Source organism: Glycine max, chromosome 16 (assembly GCF_000004515.6).
Source record: "Glycine max cultivar Williams 82 chromosome 16, Glycine_max_v4.0, whole genome shotgun sequence".
NCBI lineage: Eukaryota > Viridiplantae > Streptophyta > Magnoliopsida > Fabales > Fabaceae > Glycine > Glycine max.
The window spans coordinates 37,517,304-37,529,363 of NC_038252.2; the positions used below are offsets into that span (position 1 = coordinate 37,517,304).

A 12,060-nucleotide genomic window follows, 5' to 3' on the forward strand; every position below is an offset into this window, starting at 1 on the left:
GATAGTACTCATTTAGACTCCTTAATCTACTTTGTATGCATAAATACATCTAAAATCAAGTTTGTTCTGTAAAAAAGGAATCAACTTTGTATTTCCCAATTCACATTTTGGATAAAAAAATAATATTGAATAAAAAATAATTCATGAAAAAAGTAATTGTGTTTAAAGTTAAATAGTGGCTGAAAAAAGGTTAAATTAATTCTATTCAACTTTTATATCTAATCATAATAAGTTTTATGATATTTTAAAGTCATACCTAAAAGTTGTACAAGGATATTGATAATTAGAGGAATTTGGTCTTCTGCATGAATCCCATCCATTCATTTTATTTTATAATATTATATGATGATAAATTAACACTTAAAATAAAATTTAATTAAGTTTTATGGCTAGATTTGCTACTGCACACCATGACGTTGTAGTTTTTGTATAAGCCAACCAAGTTGACTTGAAAATAATGAATGAATCACCAAACCTAGTAAGTGACGATTTTAGCATACAAGGATGAATGGAATATCCGTGTTTTTCTCGTTGTCACTACATCCCCAACCGTGTTCCCCTCTGAACCTACGGAACCACAAAACAAAACAAAAACAAACCAACGAACAAGTTGAAAACTGAAGACCCTCTTTTGAACCATATTTTCTCCACCCACTTACTTTCTCTGTTTGCTCTTCCTTCGCTGTGACTCAACCACGAGCACGGTTAAGGTTTTGCAAACATGAGCGGAAAAGCCTCCGTCTCCAAGGAGCTCCATGCCAAGCACACCAAGGTTCCTTTTTTTCCCACCCCTTTTGTATCATAATGTTTTGATGGTGTGTTTTGTATCATGTGAAGCTAGCAACATCTTTTCTCTTCCATTTTGTTGTGTTCTTTATTCTGTTTGTTTTTGTTGTGAATGAATGCAGATATTAGAGGGACTTGTTAAGCTACCTGACAACAGGGAATGTGCAGACTGCAGGACCAAGTATTTTCCTTTTTCACAACCCATTGTTTTGTGTTAAGCATATATATTAATGTTTTCGGGCAAATTATGCTCATGGTTCATGTGGCTTCTTGAAATTTCACACAATACTCCAGCCATTATAGGGATGCATGATGCAATGTGTTTCTTGGATAATAAGGATACATTGTCCAATGTGCTTCAAACAATTCAAAGGAGTTACCTTAAAAAGGTAGTGGACTAGGAGTATCGTGTGAAAATTTCAAGAAACCACAGGAGTGTCAGGGATATATGGTGTAATGTGTTTCTTAGGTAATAAGGGTACAGGGTTTAATGTTTTTCAAACAATTAAGGGGAGTTACTATAAGCTTAAAAAAGGTAGGGGACAATGAATATCGTGTAAAATTTCAAGAAACTATAAGGGGTGTCAATGTAATTTGTCATAGTGTTTTTAATCGTGAAGCTTCAACTACAATAGGCCATTGAATAGCCCTGTCTTTTCTTTTTTTATTTCTTTGGGAGCATGGGAAGTATTAAACAATTTTGAGTACTTGTGTTTTATTCACATGGATATTGGTTGTACATCAGCTATTTAATTATTTTTTTCTTTTGTACTTTTAACTTTTCCTTTTCATTCTGCTGTTCAATATCCTTTGATTTTGGGATCAACTTGGGCTTTAGCATTGATCATTTATTACTTAGAAATTGTTGAGTTTTTTTCATGGTTTATAAGCACATATTTTTAATATATCAGGGCACCACGATGGGCAAGTGTGAACTTAGGGATATTCATTTGCATGCAATGTTCAGGAATTCACCGGAGTCTTGGAGTGCATATATCAAAGGTTTATGTTCATCTTTTTTTCTGTGCCAATTTAGAAATTGATAATGGGCTATGGGCTAAGTCTTCTGATTTTGCAACTAGGTGCGGTCCACAACTTTGGATACATGGTTGCCAGATCAAGTTTCTTTTATGCAATGTAAGGAAGTACATAATTCGTTTCTTACTTTCTTAGTCTAAAGTACGGTTAAGCAAATTATGAGATAATGTGAGTAACTCTTCTCTTCTCAAAATAAGAGAATTTACTAGTTTTCTTAAAAGGTTTGGTGTTGGTCTGAACATAAGGGGTATGGTCTGTTTGGTATATATGTAGCTAGAAATACCATTTGTAGGAGATTAAATAATACCCATTTAGTTGGTTGATAAAACTAATTATGGAAGATAGGGTAATTGTTAGAAAAAAATTACTGGGCTCTTGGATTCTCTAGCAGCTGAATTTACAGAGTACTTTGGTTGTCTGCATAATGTCTTCCTAGCACATCTCTTGATTTGTGTGTTTTATGCAGTAATTGGTAATGCAAAGTCAAATAAGCACTGGGAGGCAGAATTACCGCCAAATTTTGACAGAAATGGATATGGAGTTGAGAAATTCATTCGTTCCAAGTAAAACTTTTAATGGATTCTTATGCATGACATCACTTGAGCCCAGAAGATTAAATTTGCATCAAATTTCCCATATTCTGGTGTCATGAACTTGCTTAAAATCTTTCAGGTATGTGGAGAAAAGATGGGCTTCAAAAGGTGGACTACAGCCAGCTTCAAAGTCAGCTGAAATAATCTTTAACTCGAATGAATCACCAGCTGCTAGGGCCAAGAGTGCCACTCAGAGGAATAGGAGATTGTCTCTTGAGGAAAGCATTCTTGTGAAACATGTGGCACAAATTCGGCCTCCAGTCACGAGATATCATGAGGTATTCATGTTTAATGTCAAGTTCAATCCGTGATAAATATTTTTGTTTCTGATTTTAATTGCACAGATATTCGGAAGGAGGAATGTTCCAGATGTTCAACTTATCTCTCAAGTTTTACTGTGTTTCTGCAACAAATATAACACCAAAGTACTATCAACTAACCACTTTAAACACCTACCGGACAAAAACTTGAATGATATTAAAATTTTAATTATTCACACAAAAAAAAGCAGTAACAGAGAGAAAATTTGATAATTTTTCTATACTTTAATTCCAAATTGTACTTATACACAGGAGTTATCAACAACTTGACTTTATTGTGTCTTTTTTCTTTTTCTCTCTGCTATATAACATTTGTTCTGTTTTCTGCTCAAAAAAATTGTTTGCCTTCATAGATTTATTACGCCACAAAAAAAAAAACAATAAAAGTTTATCTTTTGCACAATTCAGGGCTCCTCAGATTTTCAAAAGAATTCACCACCACCACCATTAAGGAAGCCATCTGCATCATTTGATTTTGACTACACTAGGGGAAAGAACAATGGTATTGTTGATCATTTTGACTTGTTTTCCATCCATGATGATAAACAGGATTTCTCAACTACACCTCCTAGCTGGACAACATTTGATTGTAAGATGACAATACTTGTATTATACTCTTCTGTAATATTTCTTCTATTTTTTATCATTCTCTTGATAGTAGAAGCTTTTAGAGAATTATGGAAGCCGGTAAAGATGTTTAATGCTTAATATAGAATCATTTTTGTCAGACAAATTTGAAGCTATTATAGACTTACTTCATTCAGCTAGTTCTTTCTTCTTTTAATATCTTGCACCCTTTGCATCGGAACAAATAAGATGGTGGCAGCTCATGTTAGGCACTTCCAAATTATTAAATCAGTATTCATGTTTGCAGGAGAAGGCTTATGAGGTGTATGTTTGAAGATTGTTGAGCTAGCCCTTCGCGTAGATGTCCCAACATTGTAGTTGCAGATGATCTTGCAATGTTGAATGAACTTTGAGCGGCACTGGTATGGTGTGTACTTCTCTTTTTCAATGATAACAATGCTAATTTGATGTTTTTCTTTATTTCCATTTTTAGATGACCCTTATAGTTTTGTACGTTTTCCTAAACCGAGAGACTTGTCGTGGTTTGCGGCCTTACAATTGCCTGAAATAGTTCAACTCAGCTCAAAGTGCATCTTTATACATTACAATAGAAGTAAATACCCATAACAACTTTACAAGGTATATTTTGCATGCTGATAAACACTAATTTGGGGTATAACCATGGTTCCAAGTTCTAGTGCATAAGGTCGGCCTCATGCTTAGTTGGATATATGGCATATATCAAATTATGGGTGTGTTTGATATCTATTTTTGAGCACTATTTTAAGTTTTCAAAATGCAACTAAATAAGGTTCTTCAAACAGCTAGTGGAGGCTGGTGCAAGGTACAAAACAAAGTGTGAAGTTAGGGGGGATGTTGAATAAGAGGAAAAACAGAAGAAAATAGAAAACATCATATCTCCTAGTAGTTTCTGGTTTTTAGTTTTTAATACACTTGTTTTGAAAATAATTTTTAAAACATAAGTATACTTTGGATGAGAGATTAAGTGAGTAGTATAGAATTTTTTCATAAACAAGCCCTATTTGTTTTGACAGGTTTAGGGACAAAGATTTCAACCAACACACGTTGCTGCAGGATATAAATTTGGAGCACATCTGCACCGCTTTGGCGTTGATGTATCACACAGCCTGAGATTGTTCATAGAATGGTTTGATTTGCACTGTAGCTCCTATTACACCCATTGATTGAGATTAACAAAAGGGATTAAGGGAATTAAATTTCAGTGTCAATTAAAGATTCTGTGACTGATCAAGATGTTGTTATATGCCCCAGCCTAAGTTTTTGTTCTTTTTCTAGTGCACCCTTTTCTTTTATTCATCAGTCAAAACACAGAGAATCTTAACTTTCTTCAGTGGATTTTGAGTTGCTTAACAAAGGTTGACATGATCAGAAATTTTATCTTAAGCTTCTAATTGCTTGAACCAAATTGTATAGTTCAAAAGAATTGATGATATAATAAATGAAAGATAAAATCATAATATTTACGAACATTTTGTAAAAGTTACATTTTTAATTAATTTTTTCCTTTAAAAAAAGGGCCATAGACTTATTATGCAATTGGACCCGAAATCCTAAATCACTTCCTATGTGAAGTATTTTAACCATTGAATCAATAAATGTCATAACATGCAAATATTTAAAATTCATCAACAATTGATGCATAGGACAAACTAAGATAGAAGGGCTTTTGACCTAATGCTTGCCTAGCAGAGTTTCACTTTCACGCGAGTCTTTGAAAGTGGAGGCTTGCACGAATAACCTCCTTAACTGAAGAATAAATAATCAATTCCATGGTTCTTAAATTATTAAATACCCATGAATTCGAGTTCTGGATATGCCCATAGTTGCTTGAACCAAAAAATTAATACTTACAAGAAGAAATAAGATATTTTATACTAGATTATAAAGATTTTTATACAATTGATTAATTATAAGTCACTTATTTTATCATTCAATTACAATTAAACATGTTTTAAATATTTACTATAAAAGTCCACAATTATAACTTGCATGTATAATTAGATGACAAAGGAGTGTTATAACATTTTTTTATTACAAATTTTAATGAATCTCATTTTTTATTCAATTGAGTATTATCTTATTTAAATGTAAAATTCGTTAAAATTTGTTACTTCTAATCAATTTTAATCCATATAGTAAAGTGTTAAAAGCATTTCTCTTAAATAACAATGTAAAAAACATACATTCTACTTAAATTAAAAAAAAAACAAAAAAATTTGAGGCCTTAATTAATTACATGCATCACAAAACAAAAATAGAACGATTGGCACACAATCCTCATTGTAAGGCTGCCCGCATTGTAGTTGACTCTCCACAACAGAAACAAAAACTGCGAGTTATGAAACCTCTTTCGCGCGCTCTTTCTCTCTCTCTGTATGTTACGTATAAAAGCGGGAAAACGCTGAATTTTCTCTCGTCGATCACTGCCACCACCGCCATATCAATCTTCACACACTATAACGTACTCTCTCTCCTTCTTTCTCTTCCTCCTTCTTTGATCTTCTTCTTCTTTCACGCTTTCTAACAAATTTGCAGGTAGCTTCCACTTCTTCAGCTTGCCTATTCATCTCGTCACTGCGAAGCTCACATCGGTACCTCGCATTCTATCTCTCTTTTTCCCAAGAAAACTAATTAAATCACGCATTTACTTGTTAGTTGTTACATTAATTAATTAAGCTTTGGATTTCGATTGTTCGCACTTGCGCCGAGTATTTTTCAGACCTGAACTTCAAATTCCATATTATGCGATTCAATTATCAGTTGGTTAGCTCAGAGTTTTCTTTTTCTTGTTTGATTGGAAGAAAAATGGAGAAACTGAGACCAGCGTGGGCCGTTAAGGCGATCATCGTGATCGTGTTCACTTCGATCCTCTTCCGATGCGTCTGCGGCGAGAACCACACCGTCGGTGGAGCTTCCGGCTGGGATCTCGGTTCCAATATCCAAGCCTGGTCTTCTACGACAACGTTTAACGTTGGTGACGATCTCGGTACGTATATCTGCATCTTCTCCCTCTAGATCTTCATCTCCATGCATGCATTCATCTCTTAAATCTTAATAAAGCACGTATTAATCCCAATTTTTGAGTTTCCGAAGTTATAAATCTAGCAGGAGCAATATAATTAACTAACAACAGAACAGAGTAATCGTTAATTGATTAGTTCAAGTTCTAATTGAATTTTCGCATCGAAAAATCCATTGGAAACAAATAAGCTTTGTGTTCATGTTCGTTTTCCTGAATATTTTTCTAGATCTCCGCAGTGAAACATTCCGATTGTTGTTGAGTAGAACACCCCGAGTACGAAAATCGTTCTCGAAGTTAGTTTTTCGTGTTGAGACGAAATCAGAAACGAAGCCAAGGGCATATTGGGCATAATGTTTTTTAATTTTTAATTACTAATTGATTAAAATTAAACTGTGAGAAAAACTAATTGAAATACGAAACGTTTCGCGTTGGTTGGCAGTGTTCTCATACACGGCGGCGCACGACGTGATGGAAGTGAACCAACTAGATTACGACACGTGTAAGATAGCCAACGCTCTGGCAACGTACGATAACGGAGAGACCGTGATCCACCTGAGCGACGCCAAAACGCGCTACTTCGTATGCGGCCGAATGGGCCATTGCCAACAGGGCCTTAAACTACAGGTCCAAATTTTAGCCCAGTCCAATAACGGAACCAGCAATGATCAAAACCAAAGCCCCGGCGGTTCTCCTCCGTCTACTTCTCCTCCTCCTCCGCCGCCGCCGCCGCCGCCGCAGGATGATGAACAGCCACCTGCAGACGAGCCCGTGCCGTGCGATTGTTCCCGTGCGGAGGAGCGCCATGGGGTGGTGCCGTTGATTACGCTCGTAATCGTGCTCGCGTTCGCTCGTACCCATTTCTTCATCGCATTTCCACATCTCCGTTTTCACAACATCCGTTGAGCTTTGCTAGCTAGCTTGCTGCAACATTTGTTTTTACCTTTCTTGTGCTTCGGCTTTCACCTCGCACTATTGCTCGGTGTGCATATATGAATGCGATGATTCGGGTTAGTGAATTGTTGTTCTGTCTGTGTATTTTCAATATTGAATAATGAGTTTGCTTGCTCTCTTGCTATGCCATGTACATATAGGCGAATTTGTTTGTAGAGACGAAAGGTATGTACTTTGCTTTCTTGTAATCGCCCTGCACAGTGCAAACTCGATGTGAGTATTTTCTCAGCGGTTTATATCTCCTTTTTTCAATTGGTTAATGTCGTGTGAATAATAAAATGAGAAAATGAGAAAGTTATCTGCTTTAATTTTTAGAGTGTATGTTTACGGAGATTATTTAAGCAGTGGGGGATTTAGTTAATATGACTGAAGTCATAAATTTTAACATGGTGTGATGATTGTACAACAAAACCAAAAAGAATGTAAGATGTATCATGTATGTATATAAGATAAGTAAGTAAATACTGAAAATAATAATTATATAGAATGTCCGTATGTTAACTGTTAACGTTTAAAAATACAACAATTTACTATTTAGAGTAGCTACTGGCATTTTTGTAGGATTCTATGCTTTACGATTTTTTACTGGCATAGTTGTTTTTTTTTTTTAAGTTGTTCATTGAATTTCTTTAACTTATAGTTGATGTGGTAGTTTTGAGTAGACCAAAGTTTTAAAAGGACAGCGACACATTTTCATTTAACAATAATTTAAGTAAAAAAGATAATCAATAAAATGAGATTGTTGATAAGGACTAAAATAATCAAATAAAATATTTTAAATAAATGTTTTTGGTAAAGTGCAAAGGCAGATAATTTTGGTAGTTCCCTTTTGCCAATGGCCCAATGCCTTGCTCCGTGCTCTCGTAGGAGTAATAATTGTTTGACGTTGGTATTCTTAGAGAAGTTATTGTCTTGTAATTAAGTTTCTCCATTTAATAATTTTTTAATTTAAAAATTTTAAATCAGGAAAAAGATAAGGTTAAATGTTATTTTAGGTCCATTACGTTTTTGTGTGATTTTACTTTCATACTTTAATTTTAAAAAAATTTATTTTAATTTTTTATATTTTTGAAAGTTTCACTTTAATTTTTATATTTTTGAAAGTTTTATTTTGATGTATTAAGTTTTAAAAGTTTCATTTTGATCATTTATATTTTTTAAAGTTTTATTTTGGTTCATTTCCATTAATTGACTATTTGTGTTATATTAATTTTTAAATTTTTAAATAATTAATTTAAAAAGTGGAGACTAAAAACTACTAGGTGAAACACTGCAACTATGAGGTGGAGCCTAGTGTTGTTTAGTGGATGAAGGTTGTTGTTGATTGATGGATAAGGGTGTCAAAATTGGTCAGTCTAACCCACGCAAATTAATCCATTACGAGTTAAGATTTAAATCGGTTAAGCTAATTTGGCTCACTTTTAAATGAGCCACGAAAATAACAATCCAGGGTGAGCCACCATGCGTTGGTAGATTAGGTGAGTTGACTCATCAAATTTTTTATAATAAAAAAATCAAAAAATAAATTTTGAAAAAATTAAAAACATTTTAATTTTCTCTATTTTTTATCTTTAAAAGTGATGTTCTTTTCAATCAAAGACATTCTAATGATTTAGATACAAATACAAATAATAGACAAATATTTTAAATAACCATTTAAGCATATAATATTATGAAAATAATCATTCAAATTAAATATCTTAGTTCTCAAATATTTATAATACCATTCAAAAGTCTTAAAATCCTAAAGTCTTAAATCCAAACATGTCTCATAGTCCAACAATATTATAATACCAAATTATCAAAGACAACATATATAATCTATTATTAATTTATTAGTTATATATTACTTAAGTGGATTTAATGAGTCAACCCAGCTCGAATCCACCAACCTGTGGATTAAGTGAGTCAGTTCATTTTCTCTCAATATTGTAAAACTTGTATTTCTTTTTACTTAACTTGATTCAGACCCGTGATGAATTGGGTTAGCTTAGTGGGTTTAAACTCACTTTGACACCCCTAATGATGGATGATGTGCTATATATGGTGGTTGCGGATCTGAGTGGATAATGGTTTAGTGTTCCATTGTGATGATTATGAAATTTGTAGAAGATGACAGAGGTCAAAAAAGTATGTGTGATTGAATACATTTTAAAATAGCATTGATTTTAGTCATCATTATTTTAAATTAATTATTTTAAAATTTAACAAAATCCTAATATATATTTGCTAACAAAATTAAAAAAAATGATCAAAATGAAACTTTCGAAAATATAAAGGATGAAAATGAAACGTTTAAAATCATAAAGGGTCAAAATAAAAATTTTAAAACTTAATATACCAAAATAAAAATTTTAAAAACATAAAAGAATAAAAATAAAATTTTTAAAACTTGATGTATTAAAATTAAACTTTTAAAAACATAAAGTATCAAAATAAAACTTTAAAAAAATATAAATGGCTAAAATAAAACTTTTAAAATTTAATGAATCAAAGTGAAACAACATGAAAACATAATAGATCAAAAATGATATTTAGAAGAAAAAAATTATATGAAGGTGGATGTTACTGTTTCTGGACAAAGAATATGTATTATTTGAACAACGAAAACATTTCCATTCCACAGCCATGAAATGTCTTTAAAGAGAACAGAACCTTTCTAATCCCAGGCCGAACGGATGTGGGTTGGGCCTTCAACAACAACCATTTATCGGCTTTGTCTATAAGATGCCAAGGCATTTTTTGTGTTGTGTGATAATCGGGCGGCTGCCACTGCTTCACTCCCATTGTAGCTCTAGCTAGCATTATTATGCTTAGCCCTTTAGAATATTATCATCAAATCCGAACACAGCTTAAAAATTGTTAAGTTTTAAATAACTGAGAAAGATACTGCTGCTAGTTTGTAATTAAATTATCATAGGAACAAATATTTAGAGTTAGTATGCATAGATGGTGTCCCCATGTACCTACAAAAAGAACAATAGCAGCCACTGGATGTTAGAAGTCTATATCAGGGGCAATTTTGAATACTGCGTCTTGAGCCATTGCTTCAAGTTAAATGCTAATTAGCGCATTTGAATAACTTCTTAGTGTACTCTATTTTGAATAAGTTTTTCTCATAAGCTAAAATTAACTTATGTGTAAGTTTAAAATACTTTTGTTAAGTTAAATGATTTTAACTTCTCTAAAAAAAACTTTTTTAAGTTATATATAAACTAATTTAACTTCTAAGAATTTTTAAATTTCCTTTTTCCATAAATATTTATGAAGAAACTTATCTTATAAGCCCTTATTGATATCTGTCCTATACTGTATGGGTCCCTATTCAGTAGCTTCTGTTCCACAGCTTGCTTGTGCCATGCCAACGTGTACAAGGTTTTTCTTGGTGTGTTTCCATTAGTAATTAATAAGAAAAGGACTAGTCTTTGATAATGGCAAACATTGGGTCTTATTCTTAGGTCCTCTAGCTTGAACATTCTCCATAATCAATATTTACACATAATTATTACCATAACCAACGGTTATACAGTGTCACATGCGTCACTGCCAGTCCCCAGTCCCAACTTGCTGGTTGTCTTTGTATTGATATTGATATTGATAATTAAATTTCTACTAAAAGAAAATATAACTAGTTACTGAGTAATTCATGTCTATTTTCAAGGTAGCAGAATCCAAAGACAAAAGTAGAAAGGGTTAAAATAGAAAGAGAAGGCGCATATTATAATAAAACTGAACTTTTCTAAACGAAGCTAAAGGTATTTTGCAGGCAGGAGATGGGGGTCCGTGTCTGTGGTTTCTCACAAATAAAAGACCTACACTACTTGGATCCACTTATATTTTCAATTGTACAAATTAAGGTCCTACTTCTTTATGAAGTTCTGCACTCACAAACCACTCAAAAGGTTCGTGACACAACAAAGAACATGGGGCTCTTTTGTTTCAATTTTCACGGGCATGTAAGGGGGCAACGTGCTTTCCGACCCAAGGGGGTCATAATTAAAATGAAGGCTTAAAGAAACAGCAAATCCCACTGCATCTATAATGATCTATACCATGCTGACAGATAATAACCATGTGCTAATGTGTAAATCACCAAGTTTATTGCCCTAATCTCACAATTTGATCCCAAAACTAATTGTAACTGTGGAGATATTGACAGCATAACCAATCTGCTAGCTTAAGCTAAGGTATCTTAATTGATGGTCCCATGCAACAATGCACAGTTGAATGGACAACTCACTCTTAAACATTACGTTCAATTTATCTTCGTTCATTCACTTCAATCCATTTTTCCAAAATAATTAAAAGGCTTAGTTATTTTCTTGTCCCATAATACGCCAAAGGGCAAAAGGGGTCCAAGTCTCTATTCCAACTCTGAGTTTGGTCAATCAATATGCACGAGCAACTATATATCACCTCCTTGCATGAGTACGGTTGTTACTTGTTATTGTTAGGCGTATGTGATTTTGTTCAATTGGTATGTATCCAGGTCTGTGCCCCCTTCCTTGTATGTCGGTTTTCTTGTAATTAAAAAATAAATAGGAAAAAGAAAAACGGATAACTATTCAATACCTGTTTTACCGATCATTAATCTTTGCTTAAGAACCTAGTTTATCACTTTTTTCCAACCCAAAACCTTACTAAGGGTCTGATCATAAATCAAATTCTTCTCCGACCAATGTAATACTTATTCAACAAGCATTTAAAGCTCAATTAACTGGTAAATTATTAGGTCTGCATA

At 33.3% G+C, this 12,060-nt stretch overlaps 2 protein-coding genes across 5 annotated transcripts; both read left to right on the top strand.

Moving 5' to 3' along the window:
- The first annotated feature begins 504 nt into the window (after nt 1-504).
- Nucleotides 505-4,700, top strand: LOC100780727 (probable ADP-ribosylation factor GTPase-activating protein AGD15). Of its 4 annotated transcripts, XM_006599644.4 has the most exons (10): nt 505-772; nt 909-967; nt 1,698-1,788; nt 1,869-1,923; nt 2,291-2,387; nt 2,497-2,695; nt 3,146-3,326; nt 3,612-3,726; nt 3,798-3,943; nt 4,360-4,700. In XM_006599644.4, coding segments are annotated over exons 1-8 (735 nt in total). In that variant the 5' UTR covers nt 505-721; the 3' UTR covers nt 3,614-3,726; nt 3,798-3,943; nt 4,360-4,700. The 4 variants fall into 4 exon arrangements, with proteins under 4 accessions (XP_006599707.1, XP_040866597.1, XP_006599706.1 ...); XM_041010663.1 differs by having other exon boundaries at nt 3,612-3,943; XM_006599643.4 differs by lacking the exon at nt 3,798-3,943 and having other exon boundaries at nt 3,612-3,731.
- Nucleotides 4,701-5,343: 643 nt separating this feature from the next.
- LOC102664120 (uclacyanin 1) lies at nt 5,344-7,614 on the top strand. The gene is made up of 3 exons (XM_041010664.1): nt 5,344-5,937; nt 6,148-6,332; nt 6,808-7,614. Exons 2-3 carry the CDS (start codon nt 6,152-6,154, stop codon nt 7,269-7,271), a joined length of 645 nt encoding a protein of 214 aa, XP_040866598.1. The 5' UTR covers nt 5,344-5,937; nt 6,148-6,151; the 3' UTR covers nt 7,272-7,614.
- Nucleotides 7,615-12,060: the final 4,446 nt, after the last annotated feature.

Coding starts and splice junctions, on each gene's coding strand:
- LOC102664120 (XM_041010664.1), top strand. CDS start 6,152: ATGGAGAAACTGAGACCAGCGTGGGCCGTTAAGGCGATCATCGTGATC. Junction 6,333..6,807: donor TAACGTTGGTGACGATCTCG/GTACGTATATCT, acceptor GTTGGTTGGCAG/TGTTCTCATACACGGCGGCG.
- LOC100780727 (XM_041010663.1), top strand. CDS start 722: ATGAGCGGAAAAGCCTCCGTCTCCAAGGAGCTCCATGCCAAGCACACC. Junction 2,388..2,496: donor GAGAAATTCATTCGTTCCAA/GTAAAACTTTTA, acceptor AAAATCTTTCAG/GTATGTGGAGAAAAGATGGG. Junction 2,696..3,145: donor CAGTCACGAGATATCATGAG/GTATTCATGTTT, acceptor TGCACAATTCAG/GGCTCCTCAGATTTTCAAAA.